This window comes from Berghia stephanieae, chromosome 5, assembly GCF_034508935.2.
Source record: "Berghia stephanieae isolate SIO BIC M18660-M18661 chromosome 5, UCSD_Bste_1.3, whole genome shotgun sequence".
NCBI classification, from domain to species: domain Eukaryota; kingdom Metazoa; phylum Mollusca; class Gastropoda; order Nudibranchia; family Aeolidiidae; genus Berghia; species Berghia stephanieae.
This window is the reverse complement of record NC_088364.1, coordinates 9,049,485-9,069,484: the sequence shown is the minus strand read 5'-3', so window position 1 is coordinate 9,069,484 and position 20,000 is coordinate 9,049,485. Positions and strand designations below refer to the sequence as shown.

Genomic DNA, 20,000 nt, shown 5'->3' with positions numbered 1-20,000 from the left:
TAGCTCTTTCACTTAAAACACGGAGGAGGTATATTGCGTTCCTTGTCCCTCTGTCAGGTTGGAATCCATATTGTTCTTCTGCGATTTCGGGGTTAATCTTATTCCTTAGCCTGTTGATAATTATACGCAACAGTATTTTGTTGATGTGACTTATTAAACTTATAGTTCTAAAATTTTCGCATCTGACTGCACCTGCTTTCTTTGGTATTGCTATGAAAATAGAGTTACAGAGATCTTCTGGAATTTTCCCAGTATTGTATATATTGTTGAATAATATGTGAAGTTCATCAATTGCTAGATCTCCTAGGCTTTTTAATACCTCTACAGATATTTCATCAGGGCCTGTTGCTTTACCATCCTTCATTCGTTCCATGGCATGTTCAATTTCACTTTTGGTGATGTTTGGTCCGCTTAATGGTTCTTTGAATTTCAGTGGTGGTTCATTTCTATTTGGATCATTGTACAGTTCGCCTATGTATTCTACCCATCGGCTTTCTATATGTTGTTCTTCAAATAGCAGTTCCCCTTGTTTGTTTTGGATACAACTTCCTGCTGCTTTGCTTTTCCTTTTCCCTGATAGTTCTTTTATTCTTTGGTGAGCTTGTTGGGGGTTGGGTTTGTATTCTCTTTCGATTTCGCAGCATTTCCAGTCTAGATAGTTCTCGTGTGCCTCGATGCATTTGGATTTAATGTGGTTGTTCAATGTTTGGTATTCTGCAGACCCTCTGTTGCATTTTCGTCTTTCTTCAAATAGGTTTAGAATTTCATTTGTCATCCATTCCTTTTTGCTGTTTGTTTGAGCTATTGGTAAATGCTTTTCTGTAGTTGCTTTGACACACTTTTGGAATATATCAAATTGTTTTTCACATTTTTGGTTATCAGGTTCACTTTGGCTTTGTATCATGAGTGCATTTTCAAATTCTTCTCTCATTTTTGTTTGTATGCCATTGTCTTTGCATAACCTGTAATCCCTCTTTATTCTACCAGCTGTTCTCTGAATAGCTTTAAACTTTATCCTTACTGTACAAACAACTGGGACATGGTCACTGTCTACATCGGCGCCTGGGTAGGTTTTGCAATTTAATATGCCATTTCTGAATCTTGATGATACTGCTATAAAGTCTATCTGGTTCCTTGCTCTGTCCCCTGGTGATTGCCATGTCCAGGTTCTTCTTGGGTGTTGTTGAAACCAGGTGTTTGAAATCATTAATTTATTTGTTCTACACCAATCTGCCCAGATGTTTCCTCGTTCATTTCTGTCTCCGAGTCCATGTGGTCCGATTATGTCACCATCTCTGCCTCTGCCAATCTTAGCATTTAGGTCCCCCATTACCATAAGGACTTCTTGTGATTTACACGTTCGTTTTGCTTTGTCTAGTGAATGGTAAAACTCTGTCATATCTGCATCTGTCGCCTCTTCTGTTGGTGCATAAACTTGAATAATATTGGTGTCAACTACAGGTCCTCTTAGCTTAACCAGCAAAACTCTGTCTGAGATTGCTACGTGCCCTTTGTAAAATTTGGTTGATTTTTGGTCTAAGATCATCCCTACTCCTTTTTGGAAAGAGGTTCCACCACTCCATATGATCTTATATGTCGTGTTGTTTTCTTGTTTTGACATGGTTCCCTGCTCTTTCCATCTCATCTCTGCCAGGCCAAGAATATTTATTTGGAGCCGTTTCATTTCTTTTAGAATGTTGTTTAGTTTTCCTTTTTGGGCACAGGTCCTGACATTCCATGTCCCAATTTTGGTTTTGTCACATTTGTTAAATTTATTTCGCCTAGTAACTGGCTGACGGTTCGGTGTGACCTGACGAACATCACGCTCCCAACCGAGCGAGGCAGCAGTCTTCCGTGAAAACATGCTCCCTTTACGCTGTCACCGTTTAACTTTTTGGACTTATTCATGCAGTTAACTCGGCAAAGTTACAAGAATGGTTTGCCATTGCCTATTCTTGTCGCCCTCTGCAGTTGGCCAGCTTGACCTGTTACCGTTCGACACCACGAGGAGGTTGCAGTAGGGCTTGATGATGATCTATCTTTGCAGACTTGGCATCATCCATTTGTCGAACAAACATTACCAGACAAAGAAAAAAAAAAAAAAGAAATCCCTAGCATATCAAGTCGGTCTCGACTGGGGATCGAACCTAAAACCGCCTTATTACCGTCCAGACGTGCTACCATTACACAACAGAGGTTACGCTATAGTTGGGATGATATCATGCTTATATTCTACACGCAGACACACACACACACACACACACACACACACACACACACACACACACAAAGGATGGGGTTGCCGGATAATATTTTATAAATAATCCAAAGATAGGCAGTTTGGATTAAAATAATCCAACTTGGCAACCCTGCACGTGAATATGCATTTCCGCTGTGATTTCCCGCCTGCATCATGAAAACAAACATTGAATACGAAGGGACGGGGACGAAGACATAAGAATAAGCTCTAATTCTATTTCGTCACTTTCATATTTCGTCTTTACAGCATCTATTTTTAACTCGAAGTCTCTCCCTCTCTGTTCGTGTTTGTCTGTCTGTCTGTCTGTCTGTCTGTCTGTCTGTCTGTCTGTCTGACTGTCTCTCTCTCTCTCACTCTCTCTCTCTCCCACTCTCTCTCTCACTCTCTCTCTCACACTCTCTCACTCTCTCTCACTCTCTCACTCTCTCTCTCACTCTCTCTCACTCTCTCTCTCACTCTCTCTCTCTCTCTCTCTCTCTCTCTCTCTCTCTCTCTCTCTCAGAATTCTGGCCTTCTCAGGAAAAACGCGTACTGAAAAGTATGGCCAAAAAACAAAAGGACAAAAGGAAAGACAACTCGCCCTTCAAATATAGATCGATTAAAATGACACTCATCATGGCAAAAGTTCTCAAACCTGGGACTTCATGTGAGGGTTTTACACAAAGATGAGAGTCATTTTTATCAATCCATACTTGTGACCCATCGTCTCAAAACGGTATCATGTCGGGATGGACCAGATGCTAAAAGTCAAATTATAGTTAAACTGGTCACAAATATGAACCGTTGGTATTTAGTACAGTAAAATATGATATTCCTTCTCCTCTATAAAGCATATAAACTCATTTTAAGCATGACATTTCTGGCTACAAATTCCATTTTCAGCATCTTAATCATTCCGACTTAATACCGTTTTGAGGCGAAGGGTCACATTTGTAGGACGAGTTTCCTGACAAAAATTTTAAATACGTGATTTTTTGAGAAAAAAATCAATCCTTCAGAGCCATTCGGTCCTTTGGTGCTGGTGTTTATCCGGGTTTCTATCGCGTGAAACGGACAACAGCAGTTGCTTGCTATCCTTTGGATAGGAAGCTAGCCTTTCGCAAAGTCCTTTCCGCCAAATCTAACAGACTCAGCTACCCATTCACTGCTGGGTGGACAGTAGTGGGGTCAGAAAAAAAAAATTCGACTGCACCTGAGATCGAGCTCGGCCCCTTTGCGTGTGAAGCGAGTGCTCTACCAACTGAGCTATCGGGACCCCTAGTTGTTCAGAATTTGAGCTTGATAATCTGGAAATCGTTGCTAATGGAATTGTGTTAGTGCGATGGGAGCAGAAATCGAATGTGTCAACCCATGAAAAGTCCTTTAGAATTCTTTCTTCTCCTCCCCATTCTCTTTGTAAATCTCTCTCTCTCTCTCTCTCTCTCTCTCTCTCTCTCTCTCTCTCTCTCTCTCTCTCTCTCTCTCTCTCTCTCTCTCTCGCTGTGTTTATCTCTAGTCTATTCTTTTATATTGTTCTTTCTATCTATCTACCTATCTATTCATCTCTCCCCCCCCCCTCTCTGTTTATTTCTATTCTGTTCTCTTATATTGTTCTTAATTTATCATAAATAAATAATATATTAATATAATAAGATTCATAGAACGCCCATCTCCGTCTAATGTATTCAATGGCGCTTTACAAGACATTGGTGACATGAGAATTTTAAGAAAATTAAATGTTATAATTTTAAGAAAATGAATGTTACAATGTTGAGAAAATTAAATTTTACATTGTTTTAGAAAATTAAATGTTACAATTTTGAGAGAATTAAATGTTACAATTTTAAGAAAATTAAATGTTACATAATAGATGATCAATTAAGTTATGTTGATACCAATGGAATATGAAGAACGTGGTTTTTAAATATTAAGGGAAATTTAATCTAAAACATTCTATCTTCAGTCTAGACTTGAAGCACTCATTGATAAGGATACTTCTGGTAAAGAAAGAGAGAAACTTCCAGACTGATGGTGTTACAAAGTAAAATGCACGTTCCAAGAACTCTTGTTTTGGACATTACTTTCGTTCTAAAGTAGCGTGTTCTGATGAGCGGAGAGAGCCCGAGGTGGCCTGTACTCCGATATCAATGACAAGACTACCGTATTCTGGAAAAACCTATATTTAAAAATTTGGCCAGAAAACTCGTCCTTCAAATATCGATGGAATCAAACGACCCTCATCTTGGCAAAATCTCTCAGACCTGGGACTTCGCGAAGTCCCTGGTTTGAGAATTTTTTTGCCAAGATGAGGGTCATTGAAATCGATCGATATTTGAAGGACGAGTTTTCTGGCCAAATTTTTAAATATGTTTTTTTTTCTAGAGTATAGCGGAATAGGTATTGTGGTGCAAAGCTACGAATACATTTGAAAATCATACACACCATCTTGAACTCAACTCTCCCCTCAACGGGCAATCGGTGTTGCTGTATCAAAACATTTTAATTTCTATTCAATATTTTTTAACACTTCACAATTACGGACAACGTTGTTCAGTGGTACGGTCTTTGCTTCGTACCCAAAAGGTACCGAATTCGATCACCCGCCTTGAGCAAATCACCTCGCCCTAGCTCAATTTACGGCGCTGCACTGAGGCTGACGCCTGGTTTGTTCCAGTCTTCCTTTGGAGTAGACCCTATGGGATGAAAAAATGGAATTTTATTTTTATGTATTTTGTTTTATTTCTATCAGCTAAGTACTCAATATTTGAACCTGTATGCAAAAACACGTTGTAATCACACATCCTAACCTCTCAAATCTACCATTCATTCAATGAATTCAGATATAAATTAGATGTTGTTTATAGTTTTCTTGAACAAATTCCATTTGCCCTAAGCGCCACCAAATCCCACCATTCAATCGTGAAGTTTTACATGTGACTCTATCCAAATATGGCCAGTTTTTTTCTGCCGGTCACGGAAAAAAAAACAATTTAGGAAATATTGGTCGGGAAACTGATTCTTCAAATATTGGTCGGTTAAAATAACTCTCATCTTGTCAAAAACTCTCAAAACTGGGATTTCAGTCGAATTTTGAAGGGCGAGTTTTCTGACCAAAATGTTTAAATTGTAATTTTCCGGAATAAGGCATTATTGAGCTTTAGATCATCAGGTTTACAAGCGTTAAATAAGGGCATCAATTTAAATCACATTGTTGATGAAGGATAAAACCGAAACGTCCACATTATATGTATTTGTGAATTAAATGGACGCTTCTACTCCTCCAATGACTTCTTCTACGATCTTCAAACTGCGACATTTACATGAAGGGTTAGGGAGATTGTTTTTCACAACAACAACAGTTAGGAATGATCTTAAAAAGACCAGTGCAAAGTTTGACGTCCATTGTACTGATAAGATATTTTCTTTCGGATTCATGGGCGGGGTTCCTGACCTCCCATAGTGGGCATGGAGGTTCTTGCTGTGTCTTCTGTCCCCCTGTAAATGTTATCCAACATGCTTTTTGTCTTTGTCTTGGAATGAGATTACTAAGTTTTGTCCTACCCCTGACCAGAGTCCTTGGCTGGGAGGGAAACAGTTGAAAGTATATTTATAGTTTTGGAAGATGATATTTATTTTTCCCCCGAGTAAACCATCTCTCTGTTACGTACTGATATTTCAATATATTTTTAAACATATGATTTGTAAACATTTGAGTGCGTTCCTCTTAGTAGGATCTGGGTGAAACATCTAGGTAATCTTAAACTAAGTACACCGATAGTGTGATCTTGGAATCTACATCTGTTCCCTATTTGAACTTATTCTCCTTTGTCTTAATTTTTCTTGGGTACTTAAATTATAATTGTAGAAATTTTTAGTAGACCGTGTATATCATTTTCTTCCCTTTTTACTGTCGCTGATATGACCTAAATGTGTTGCAAGCGCCGTAAAAGCCTTAAAAACAAAATCAAATTCTTTCAGATTCTCTCCCCTTTCTCATCCAATCCAATCTCTAATAGGATCCGCGTAGGAAATCTGACTGACTCAAGACTTAAAACGTGGACCGGCCTACTTTAGCCACAACGTCGTAAAATGTCAAAACACATTTATTTAATTTGGCCAGACATGCTTCTAATTTGGCCAGAAATCTTTTACTTTAACCCTCTCCTTATCAGACAGTAGAAAAGTCGTCACATTCGTTACGATACAGCCAATCTTTTTCTCATTCAGGTTTTTTTTGGCCATTACAAAATTTGAGGAATTATTTTGTTAAAATTATAAAAACTTAATGCTTTGTTGTAGAGTTTGTTTTGTTGGGCAAAATTATTTATATCATGTAGAACTTATTTCTTTTGAGTTATTATTTTTTAAAAAAATCAATTTTACGTTGGATGTTTATTACGTTTCGGGAAAATCCGGTAAATGGTTGGTAAGGAGAGAGTTTATAAAACGACCTCAAAAATCTCAAAGCTGCGACTTATTTGAAATCTTCTTTGAAGTCTCAGGTTTAGTTTATTTGACAAATCGTGGGTCGTCACAATATCGATTCTTCTTCTTCTTCAAGTACCCAGTCTGTGCCAGACATCGGTGATCATGGTACGCAGTTCATCTCTCTGATCAGATAACCTCAAAAAACTAATATTACTCTTCTCTTTCTTTGTCTTCAAGTTGTTCAAACTATTCAAATATGTTTGTCTTGGTCTACAATATCGATATTTGAGGTATATTATGTTGTGTGGTCAAAATTAATAAAAGATTGTTTTATCAGTATGTGACAGACTAGGTAGGCCAAAGGAATAATACCATTATGAACTTTCTTTGTTTTCTGGAGGGTTTTACGTCTCCTCAAACTGATTACACTTTTGTCTGGACAGTGGATTTAGATCGTCTGATCGGAATTTGCCATTAGGGCTCAGCGTTAGAGTATCAAAAGTGGTCCTGTTTTTGTTTGTTTGCTTGTTGTTTTTTTTTTTTGTATTACTTGAGCATAACAAAATGTAAGAGATCCACATAACCGGATATTGACTCGGTTCCTGTTGTGTACAATAAACTGTAACACTTTGTTGTTTTTTGGGATTTTTTTTGCTACACATTGCTCGCGTATAATGACGCTTGAGGGATTAAAAAAGAGGTCTTAGATAGCGCGATATTCCCTGGCCAACAGCAACACTTAACATGTAGGACGGGACATGACGCCTGTTAGGTGATATTACATTTGTTTTTCGGACACAGACAAAACTGTTAACGGCCAGGAACTCATTTTACACCTTGGTACTGTGAGAGAATAATATGAGTAAAGAGCCTTTTTCAAGGACTCAACTATATGCCCAGCGAGGCTCGAACCCAGGACCTTCCGATCCGAAAGCTAATGTCATACCACAAGACCACATAGCCGCACAATAAACCTAGTCGTGTTTTAAGATCATCAGAATGTTTTTTAATGAAAGAAATACATTGCATCAGTACTTTTCACCTAATAGCTTTTACCTGTGTGCAGCTCCTCGCCTGTGGAACTCTCTTACTTTTAGAACAGTCTTCTTCTAGTGTCCTAACCGATGTGCGCTTATTTGCAGGCCCGATAGCCCAATTCATTGTGAGGTCATTGTTGTAATGGAACTCTAAAAAATTGATGTAAAATAGTGATTTTTGTCTGACCACTCAGCAACGAATAGGTAGCTGAGTCTGTTAGATTTGGAAGAAGTACTTTGCGATAGACTAACGTCCTATCCAAAGGATAACAAGCAATTGCTATTGTCCGTTTCACGCTATAGAAACCGGGATTAACTCCGGCTCCATGGGCCGAATGGCTTTGAAGGACTACTTAAAAAAAAAACAACAACGTTTATTTAGTTGATTCTGAGCTTGGCGTTCGTCTGTAATGCTGTTTAGTTTCAGACATTATACAGTCTGTTGAAAACACGGAAATGGCCAATTCGAATTAAAATGTAAATCTCTTTTTTTTTCATTTACTTTTGTTCTTTCCTCAGCATTGCCCGCAATGGGCGACAACCCACCAGACATCTTCCGAGAGGACAGCCTTCCGTTTGACATCTGCGGGCCCGAGTACCGGGGCATGTCCGAGGAACAGCGTTTGATGCGGGACCTCATGGCCCACTACGATCCGAGCGTCAGGCCCGTCTACGATGCCCAAGCAGCAGTTGACGTCAAGCTTGGACTGACCTTGACCCAGATTTTGGACTTGGTAAGAACATTTTTTATTCTGTGTATATAGATAGTTCGAAGATGACGTCACTCAGGTCTTTGTTATTGTTTTTTTTTTTTGCCATCCGCGTTTATGAGTAATGCTCACTGGACTGTATTAACCCGACTATAAACGTTCATGGATACACACAGTTTTGTGTGTTGGTCCATTATACTTCCGGATGGCAATGTTATGAGCTTCTTAGCCAAGCGCATACTATCTATATCTAGTTTTTGTGGACATCGTAAGCAACACGAACAAAAGGAGAGCAATTACTTCTTGCGATAATGTTCAAACTGACCTATGTTCAAATAAGGCCTAACCACTGATCGTAATAGTAAATCTTCTATAACTCTCTCCTTACCGATCTTTTTCACTATTTTCCAAAAATGGCAGGCTTACCCAGCAGAAACATTGATTATTTAAACTAAAAAAAACGCTCAACAAAACAACTTTACGTTCTTATTAATAAAACAAAGATCATTCTTTCAAAGTCTGTGCTGTACAAAATAAATCTGAATAAGACAAAATGTATATATTGTATCGTAACAAATGTGACCATTTTGCTCAAGGTGGTAAGGACAGGGTTAATTTAACTGACTTAGACCGCAACCTTCGCCTAATACTAGGACTCGTATCATTACGGCATATTTAGGCTACTGCACAGCCTACTGAATTGCCAAGGAGGCAAATGATCGCATTGGTTGGACAGTTGTATACGACCCAGAGTTCGCTTTGTTTAGTGGTCATCGCCTTGTATTTCCACTTTATGTTTTGGTCAGTGTCAGGCTATGAGGTTACGAAGGCTACGGTCAGACTCATTATTACTGTCAATATGATCATTCAAGAGAAAATGAAACAAAATATGAAACTTTCCTGATAAATTGTAGTGGATATTTTAAGGCCTCAATGAGAAGCCTGGTACCAGTAGGTGGGTTGTCTCGTATTTGGTAAAATGAGTAATTTGTGGCCTAAGAAGATAGGGATAAACAGGACATAGGGCGATGTGGTCTTATGGTATGACACTCGCTTTCGGATCGGAAGGTCCTGGGTTCGAGCCTCGCTCGGCGCATAGTTGAGTCCTTGGAAGAGGCACTTTACTCACAATCTCGCACCGTACTCATGTGTAAAATGAGTACCTGGTCGTCAACAGCGTAGTTTCTGTCGAAAAAAAATTGTAATATCGCCTAACAGGCGTCATGTATCGTTCTACATGTTACGTGTTGCTGTTGGTCAGGGACTCTTGTAAAACGCTTTGACCAAGTTTTGTGGATATTGCGCTATATAAAAGCTCAAGGTTTTAAGAATGCCAAAGAGCCTCCGTCGTATGGCTCTAACATGGACACCTGACAGTAGGAAGAAGAGAGGAAGACGAAGAGAAACCTGGAGGAAGACAGTAGAAAAAAAAGTAAAAGTACCTTCCGTCAAATCTAACTGACCCAGCTACTCAAATAAATTATAGGTGGACAGGATGGAAGGGGGGGGGGAGATCATAAAAAGACTTCACTCGAGATTGATCTCGGTCCCTTTGCCGTTAAAGCAAATGCTCTACCAGCCAAGACCACAAATCCGCAGTTGTTTTTCAGTCGACCGGGTGTTTCCAATGATTATTTACAATATATAAATAACTCCGTAAATCTCATAGAGATCAGATAAATATTGCAATTCTTTACTCAGTCAATATCGACGATTATTTCTTTATGAGTTTGATAAACCACATTATAACACCCTCTTTCATCTTTGTGGCTATTTAGATATGGGTCAGATAAAAAACAACAACCGGATATCTGATGTTGACGGAATAGGCAAACAATTATAAACCGATTAATGATGTTTTGCTCAGAGGAGAATGAGGTTCGGCTATGTAGTCTTGTCTAGATTCCAAATCCATAGACCTATCTATAATGAGTTGGAAAAAGTCTTGGTCTCAGTCAATGTGTTTTGCAAATCAGATAGCTTAGAAGTACTTGCTAGTATTTATAAATTTCAAAATCAAAATTAAATTTTGGGTTTTAAAGATTTTTAGAAAGCCACTTTCTATGAAAAAAACAAACTTTTAGGTGAAAAAAAAATTGTTTGTTTCAAAATCAGCACCCCCCCTCCCCTCCCCGATTGTATAGGACTTTTCTTTCCTAATAACAGCATAATATAATGGTTTTATCCTTCTTGAAGATATACTAAATACTATCTGTGTAATATACTATGCTTTTGATTCATATTTGTTTACATGTCAATCTGGTGTATCTTTACAGGGTGTTTAAATTAATTTTTTTAAAAATTGAGCTTTAAATAGCACAATATCCACTAAATGTGCTCAAAGCGCTTTACAGGGGGTCCCTGGTCAACAGCAACATTGAATATGTAGGACGGGACATGACGCCTGTTAGGCGATATTACAATTTTTGGACAAAGACAACACTGTTAACGGCCAGGTACTATTTTACACCTGAGTACGTGAGAGAATGTGGTAAAGAGCCTTTTCCAAGGACTCAACAATGCGCCGAGTGTGAGGCTCGAACCCAGGACCTCCGATCCGAAAGATAGTGTCATACAACTAGACCACATAGCCGCAAGTTTAAAGGCCAATCGGTCTATTTAACCCTTAATTGTTCATTGTTAAAACAGTGTTTTTATAAATTGATTTCGAATGACCTATTTAGTGCTCCGCGGCCTCAAAATGGAGTAAAATTGAATAAAATTAACGAACTGAAAACATCATGGCTGTAAAAAACATCCTGCGGTCTTTTAAAATACGTAGCCAATAAAATACACTTCATCAAGTCCTAAGCTTAAAAACCAGTCAGAACTCGGGGATCTCAATACTGATAAAAGTAATCAAATTACTGGGCTAGGCCACGCAGAGATGCAATTTTATTTATTTGAGAGAGGTTAAAAGCCGAATATCTCCGCTTAATTAACCCTTCTACTGGTGGGGGTTCTTGTGTGTCTGTGCTTGTCTCTCTCTCTCTCTCTCTCTCCCTCTCTCTCTCTCGCTCTCTCTCTCTCTCTCTCTCTCTCTCTGTGTGTGTGTGTGTGTGTGTGTGTGTGTGGGGTCTGCAACATAATGTAATGGTATCAGATCAGTTTTCGGAAGCCCCTGTCCCATCGCTTTTTCAAACGGTTGGTTTGTGAATATAATCAATGATATGAACAGTTCGATAGCGCATTTCCACAGATTTACCATGCTCACTGCGTCTCACAGTGTTTAATTTATTCCCTTTGCAGGCGATATAGAACTATATTTCCATTCGTACAGTACCAGTCGTACAAAGTGAAAAGTAAAAACTGAAGTAAAAAACATGATTCGACATGATTGCTGTGGGAATAAAGGAACCATTGTGAAATGCCTTGCACATGATTTATCTGTAGAAATGTGCTTTATCGAAGTCTATATTTATTTATTTATTTTGAATTTTAAATTTAACGTATAGGCAAAGAAGCTCACACCATTGCCATCCGGAAGTATAACGGACCAACACACAAAACGATGTGTAACCTTGAACGTTTATAGTCTGGTTAATACAATTTAGTGAGAATTACTCATAAACGCGGATGGTAAAAAGCAATAACAAAGACCCGAGTGACGTCAACTTCATTCTATCTATAAGTTTGACTTCCAAGGACTTAAATTTGAGCCACCCAGGTAGGGACTGGAACCCTGGACCTACCGGTTTGAAAGAGAGTATCATAGCACAAGATCATACTTTGCAACACACGACCTCAATCCAAACTCCGAGTAAGGTTCGAGATAAGATGACAATTCAAAATGTTAGAGAATTCCCCAAAATACGTGGCCCCCAGGCATCCAGTGTTTAGGGATTACCTCCCATCACAACGGGAGACGGACAAAGTCACGGGCGGGGAAACAACTCGCAAATGCTTTGATTTGATTTAATTACAGTTGTCGTTCCTGAAACTACGACACGACAATAATTAGATGCTCTGTGTCGGCTTTTCTAAATTCCCGGAGTGATTTGTGACCTGTTGCTTCAAAAAATGGGTCGACGTGATTCCAAAAGTGGATTTTAATGTTTAAGTGAGATTTTATATCGCGCAATATCCACTAAATGTGCTCAAAGCGCTTTACAAGGGGTCCCTGGCCAACACCAACACTCAACACGAAGGACGGGACATTATGCATGTTAGGTGATTTTCCAATTTTTTGGGGGACAGAGGCAACGCTGTTGACGGCCAGGTACTCATTTTACACCTGACGTGAAGGAAATGTGAGTAAAGAGCCTTTTCCAAGGGACCTTTGGATCTGAAAGCGGATGTCATACCACAAGACCACATAGCCGCACAATACACTGAAGGGTTAGATTTTTATATCACTTGATGTTAAAATGTGCGGATGGTTGGATGGGAGCATCAACCCTTATGTATATACTATGAATGTTCGCATGGGTGTACGATCGATAGTGATTATTCGTTGGATGGAAGCATCAACCTTGAATCATATACCTATGATGTTCGCATGGTGTACGATCCGATATGATGTTTGGATGGAGCATCACCCTTGAATCATATACCTATGATGTTCGCATGGGTTGTACGATTTCCGATAGTGATTCGTTTCTTCTTCTTTACTAGCTTATCCTGCTTCTTTGTTTGTGATTGTATTTTTGACAGTGGATATTTTTTTTCTGTAAATCTTCTGCCTGTTTGATCTTGGTTATTTATATTTAGCTTGATTTTCTTTAGTTATGTTTTGTTTAATTTGTACTATTTTTTTGTTAGATTGCTTGTTTTTTTTTGTTTATAGCGATGTTCATTTAACCTCAATTGTTTGAAGAGAATTAAAGCAAATCAAACATTGTATATTTTGTGAGATTGCTTGTTTTTTTGTTTAGCGTTTCCATATAACCTCAATTGTTGGAAGGACCTTAAAACAATCAATACAACATTTGTTACTATTTGTTGTAGATTGTCGTTTTTTTTTTTGTTTCAGCTGGTTCTCATATAAATCTCAATTGTCATTGGAAAGAACATTAAGCAAAAACAAACATTTGTACTATTTTTGTGAGATTGCTTTTTTTTTTTGTTCAGCGTCCTCATATAACCTCATTGGTGTTGGAAGAGACCTAAAGCTCAAACAAACATTTGTACTATTTTTAGATTGACTTGTCTTTTTTATTTGTTTCAGCGGTCTTATATAATCCTCAAATTTTTTTGGAAGAACTAACAGCAACAAACAAACATTTGTCACATTATTTTGAGATTGCTTGTTTTTTTTGTTTCAAGACGTACTTCATAAAACCTAATTTGTTGGAAGAGACCTAAAGCAACAAACAAATTTAACTTTTCTGTGAGATTGCTTGTTTTTTTTTGTTTCAGCGGTCTCTCATATAACCTCAATTGTGTTGGAAGAGACCTAAAGCAACAAACAAACATTTGTACTATTTTTGTGAGATTGCTTGTTTTTTTTTGTTTCAGCGGTCTCTCATATAACCTCAATTGTGTTGGAAGAGACCTAAAGCAACAAACAAACATTTGTACTATTTTTGTGAGATTGCTTGTTTTTTTGTTTCAGCGGTCTCTCATATGACCTCAATTGTGTTGGAAGAGACCTAAAGCAACAAACAAACATTTGTACTATTTTTGTGAGATTGCTTGTTTTTTTTTGTTTCAGCGGTCTCTCATATAACCTCAATTGTGTTGGAAGAGACCTAAAGCAACAAACAAACATTTGTACTATTTTTGTTAGATTGCTTGTTTTTTTTTGTTTCAGCGGTCTCTCATATAACCTCAATTGTGTTGGAAGAGACCTAAAGCAACAAACAAACATTTGTACTATTTTTGTGAGATTGCTTGTTTTTTTTTGTTTCAGCGGTCTCTCATATAACCTCAATTGTGTTGGAAGAGACCTAAAGCAACAAACAAACATTTGTACTATTTTTGTTAGATTGCTTGTTTTTTTTTGTTTCAGCGGTCTCTCATATAACCTCAATTGTGTTGGAAGAGACCTAAAGCAACAAACAAACATTTGTACTATTTTTGTTAGATTGCTTGTTTTTTTTTGTTTCAGCGGTCTCTCATATGACCTCAATTGTGTTGGAAGAGACCTAAAGCAACAAACAAACATTTGTACCATTTTTGTTAGATTGCTTGTTTTTTTTTGTTTCAGCGGTCTCTCATATGACCTCAATTGTGTTGGAAGAGACCTAAAGCAACAAACAAACATTTGTACTATTTTTGTGAGATTGCTTGTTTTTTTTGTTTCAGCGGTCTCTCATATAACCTCAATTGTGTTGGAAGAGACCTAAAGCAACAAACAAACATTTGTACTATTTTTGTTAGATTGCTTGTTTTTTTTTGTTTCAGCGGTCTCTCATATGACCTCAATTGTGTTGGAAGAGACCTAAAGCAACAAACAAACATTTGTACTATTTTTGTTAGATTGCTTGTTTTTTTGTTTCAGCGGTCTCTCATATAACCTCAATTGTGTTGGAAGAGACCTAAAGCAACAACAAACATTTGTACTATGTTTGTTAGATTGCTTGTTTTTTTGTTTCAGCGGTCTCTCATATAACCTCAATTGTGTTGGAAGAGACCTAAAGCAACAAACAAACATTTGTACTATTTTTGTTAGATTGCTTGTTTTTTTTTGTTTCAGCGGTCTCTCATATGACCTCAATTGTGTTGGAAGAGACCTAAAGCAACAAACAAACATTTGTACTATTTTTGTGAGATTGCTTGTTTTTTTTTTTTGTTTCAGCGGTCTCTCATATGACCTCAATTGTGTTGGAAGAGACCTAAAGCAACAAACAAACAAACAATGTTAAAATGTTAAAATACCCCCTAACACCTTCACTCCATCGGGCATTATGTCGAGATTGATTTGAACCCCGAAAAGGGAATTTAACATTAAAATGATAAATAATACGAAGACTGAGTTTATGTATATATATTTATATAATATGAAAAAAATATTTGTAAGAAGTTTTGTTTATCTCCAAAACATTAAATCCAAGTTTCATAGTTGTATTAGTTGTAGTTGTTCATAGTTTCATAGTCGTATTAATTGTAGTATTTCATAATTTCGTACTTATGTTATATTTTGTAGTTGCTCATGATTTTATGGTTGTGTTAGCCGTAGTTATTCATAGTGTCATAGTCGTATAAGTTGAATTAGTTCATAGTTTCATAGTTATATTATATTTTGTAGTTGCTTATGGTTTCATGGTTGTATTAGTTGCAGTTATTCATAGATTCATGGTTTCATAACTAAAAAAATTGATTTCAAGCACCTAGTTCATCCATACATAATATTTATTCACATAGTCACACATTCCGACTTTTATCTATTAATAATTTTAAAAGCTTTCATTTCATTTCCAAAAACATTGAATCTTTTTATACATTCTTATTGACTTACTTTGCAGCATCATCAGTCTGGAATTCTCTCCCAGTCTTTACCAGAAGTGTTCATACTATTGAGTGATTCAAGTCTAGACTGAAGACAGAATAATTTAGATTAACTTTTCCTTAATATTTCAAAATCCTTCTTCATAAATTAAGTTTTGTTAAATGAGCTTTTATATAGCGCAATATCAATTAAACGTGCTCAAAGCGCATTACAGGGCTTGTCCAACAGCATACACTTAACATGTAGGACTGAACATGACGCCTGTTAGGCGATAAAACATATTTTTTAAAAAACTGAGACAACGCTGTTACCGGTAGTGAGAGAATGTGAGTTAAAGAGCCCTTTCCAAGGACTCAACTTTGCGCCGAGCGAGGCTCGAATCCAGGACCTTCCGATCCGAAAGCGAGTGTCATACCACAAGACCACTTATCCGAACAGCATAACTTAATAGATCATCTAGAATTGAAGGCTTGTTTTCCAAAACTCGTGAATCGCTTTTTCTACTTTTTGAGATTTTCCATCCACAAATTGATAAAATGATAAATTGAAATGTAAACTTAATTTCAGCATCAAATGACACCCAATTTCCTAGATTTGTGTGAATTTGAAGTTTATATACGATAAAATATAGACCGAATGAGAAATTTTAGGGGAAATAATCCTCATACCTCAAAATGGGGAAAACGGAGTTCTAGGGAGTTTTTGGAAAACTAATCTTCAATTATAACATTCCATTTTCTAAAAATTCTCATGTCAACTGTATCTCAAATGGTCGGCGTTATTAAACAAATTATCATTTTTATTTCCGAAATGGTTAAATCTATCACAATTTTCTCATTGGTAAAAAGACTGAAAAACAAGTTTCATACGCATTTCCTAAACATTCCAGTGTTTTTGAACGAATTTTTCAAACTATTTTGGTCAGAAAATATTTGATTTATCTCAATCATCAATTGATTGATTTGATTCCAAATCATTACTAGGTCTGAAGCATGAGACTCTTTATTTACTCCTAAATAAAAAACAAAACAAAAAAACTTGAGCTTTTATTTAGAGCAATATTCACTAAACGTGCTAAAAGCGCTTTACAAAGGGTCCTTGACCAACAGCAACACGTAACATGTAGAACAAGACATGACGCCTTTTAGGCGATATTACAATTTTTTTCCCGACAGGGACAATGCTGTTAACGGCCAAGTAGGTACTCATTTACACACGAATACGGTGAGAGAATGTGAGTTAAAGAGCTTTCTGCAAGGACTCAACAGTGCGCCGAGTGAGGCTCGAACCCAGGACCTTCCAATCCGAAAGTTAATGTCATACTACAAGACCACATAGCCGCACAAGACTGAAAAAATACTGAAACAAGTTTCAAACGCATTTCTTCAATACGTCGTCCAGTTTTTTAAACAGATTTTCAGACTATTTTGGTCAGAAAATATTTGGTTTAGACTGTCTATCTCAAATAAATATTATGCCCTTTCGCCACGTCATCATAAGTTATCGTCGCCAAGGCATTCCTCGAAGGAATATAGATAATTCATCAAACAAGATGTCTGATGTCAACAGGAATCACCCATGTTGTCCAAGTGAGCAAATGGGCGGTTAATAATCTTGCCCGAGGAATTAAAAAAAAAAACAAAAGTGCCTGAAGCGGGGCACGAACATGGGACCTTCCGGGTCACAGTGTATCGCCTTAACCAATCGGCCACTTCGTCGCCCCCTATCTCAAATATCAATTGATTACTTTGGTTCCAAATCATTACTAGGTCTGTAGCATGAGGCTTTTTATTTGCTCCTAGATGAAAAGACTGAAACAAGTACAAGTCCCTATAATATATATATATAAATAATATATATATATATATTTAAAAAGGGCAGGGTGGCTCAGCGGTACGGTCTTTGCTTCGCACCCGAAAGGTACAGAGTTCGATCACCCGCCGCTGCGCTGTGGGACATTGAGCAAGTCACATCGCCTTAGCGCTGCACTGCGGCTGACCCCTGGGTTATTCCAATATTCCTTTGGAATAGACCCTAGAGAAAAAATTCCCCCTATGGGATGGATGAATAAAAGGAATATATATATATATTATATATATATATATATATATATATATATAATATATATAATATATAAATTATCATCATTATTATTATTTTAAAATCTTTTTATTTCTTTTATTTCTTTCTTTTTTTAATACCTCCAGTTTTCCTCCAGAATTTTTCTAACTCCCCTACATCTTTTTATTATTATGTAATCCTAACGAAACTTCCTCAAAGAAATAATTGGTTTACATCGTCTTTACGTCCACAACAAATTCTCAACCACTTTGGCCTGTAATCATTACAGACATCACTGGCACAAATTCCGTAGGTCTATCAATAAACTGCCGTATCTACTCTGAAAAGACAATTTTTTTAAAATTTTGGCCAGAAAACTCGTCCTTCAAATATCGGTGATTAAAACGACCCTCATCTTGTTAAAACTCTCAAACCTGGGATTTTAAAAAAAGTTCTAGATTTTTAGAGTTTTTGACTAGATGAGGACCATTATAATCAATCAATTTTCGAAGGACGAGTTTTCTGACCAAAATTGTTTTTAATGTGTTTTTTTTTTATTATTTCTCTCAGAGTATGGCAGTATATTCTATAGTCTGTCAATCTTCCCCCGATTCTGACCTCAATTTTACCCCGGGTCAATTTTATCTCTCATCAATGGAAATTCTGACGTTTTATCTAAAGCAAAATCAACGCTTAGTCAATTATGACTGAAGACTAGAAAAACACTTTATATATATAGGGAATGAGATTAGCGGAAGAGTAGCGTCCCTTGATTGGACGTCACCCATAGTCTGTGACGTCACCGGCGGAAAAGTTATTAGAGAGAAAACGTCATGTTGGTTGGATCAGCGAGGAGGAGAGACGCATGCGCACAACCAACATGACGTTCTCTCTCTAATAACTTTTCCGCGTGACGTCACAGCCAATGGGTGACGTCCAATCAAGGGACGCTACTCCTCCGCTAATCTCATTCCCTATATAAAAAAAATTAACAAGAACACTGTTAATAATGATGGTAAAGTAGAGAACGGTATGGGCGCCTGAAGCCTGAGATCGTGAAAATACTAACGAAAGAGTGAAAATGGAGAGGTTTCGTATGGGAACAATACAGACAATGGACGTTTCGGGTGCAAACCCTCCGTCAGCACAAAGATAAACAGATTAATGTGGAAAACAAATAAAATGAAATGCAAAATAACTTATATCGTCTGTACTCAAAGGTGGTTGGAGTATGAATCACATTCCAACCACCATTGAGTACAGACGATTCAAGTTATTTTGCATTTTATTTTATTTGTTTTCCACATTATCTCAGCGCACTATCCGTTAAACGTGCTCAAGGCGCTTTACAAAGGGTCCCTGACCAACAGCAAAACGCAACATGTAGAACGAGGCATGACGCCTGTATTTTCCCCGACAGAGAGAACGCTGTTAATGGACAGATACTCATTTTACACCTGAGTACGGTTAGAGAATGTGAGTAAAAAGCCTTTTCCAAGGATTCAACTATGCATTGAGCGAGACTCGAACCCAGGACCTTCCGATCGAAAAGAGAGTTTCATACCTCAAGACCACATAGTCGCATTTCGCTAAGTCCTAAGTTTGAGAGTTTTTTTTTTCCAAGATGAGGGTCATTTTAATCGATCGATAGTTGAAGGACGTTTTTTTTCTCAGGCCAAAATTTTAAATAGATATGTGTCTTTCGAAATAAGGCAGTTTGAGCATGCATCACTCAGGGGACGTAATTCAAATACTTGCGTTCCTTTGGGAAGACTATTCATTGAATTTGGTGTTTCATAATTCAATCTTTTTGGTCACAATGTACTCGATCAATATAAATGTAGTGACCTTGAAATGATATCAAGTTTGCATTTATAAATCAAACTGATTAAAAATAAATATAGAAATAAAATAAATATGAATGAATGAATAAATAAATATATGTGAATGAATAAATAAATGAATATATATGAATAAATAAATAATTAGATAAATGAATGAATAAATAAATAAATAAATAAATGAATAAATAAATAAATAAGTAACCTAAAAATGAATACATAATTTCTCCGTCAGATCTAGTAGCTGCACCTACCCATTCACTACAAGGTAAACGGTCATAAAATTAAAGAACT

At 37.1% G+C, this 20,000-nt stretch overlaps 1 protein-coding gene across 2 annotated transcripts in view; it reads left to right on the top strand.

The window, feature by feature from the left end:
* Positions 1-20,000, top strand: part of LOC144972357 (neuronal acetylcholine receptor subunit alpha-9-I-like) — a 245,570-nt gene that overhangs the window by 196,417 nt on the left and 29,153 nt on the right. For both annotated transcript variants that reach the window (XM_078913469.1, XM_078913470.1), the window contains one exon: positions 8,224-8,438. In XM_078913469.1, the coding sequence (XP_078769595.1) occupies positions 8,224-8,438 (215 nt within the window). The remainder of the gene's footprint in view (positions 1-8,223; positions 8,439-20,000) is intronic.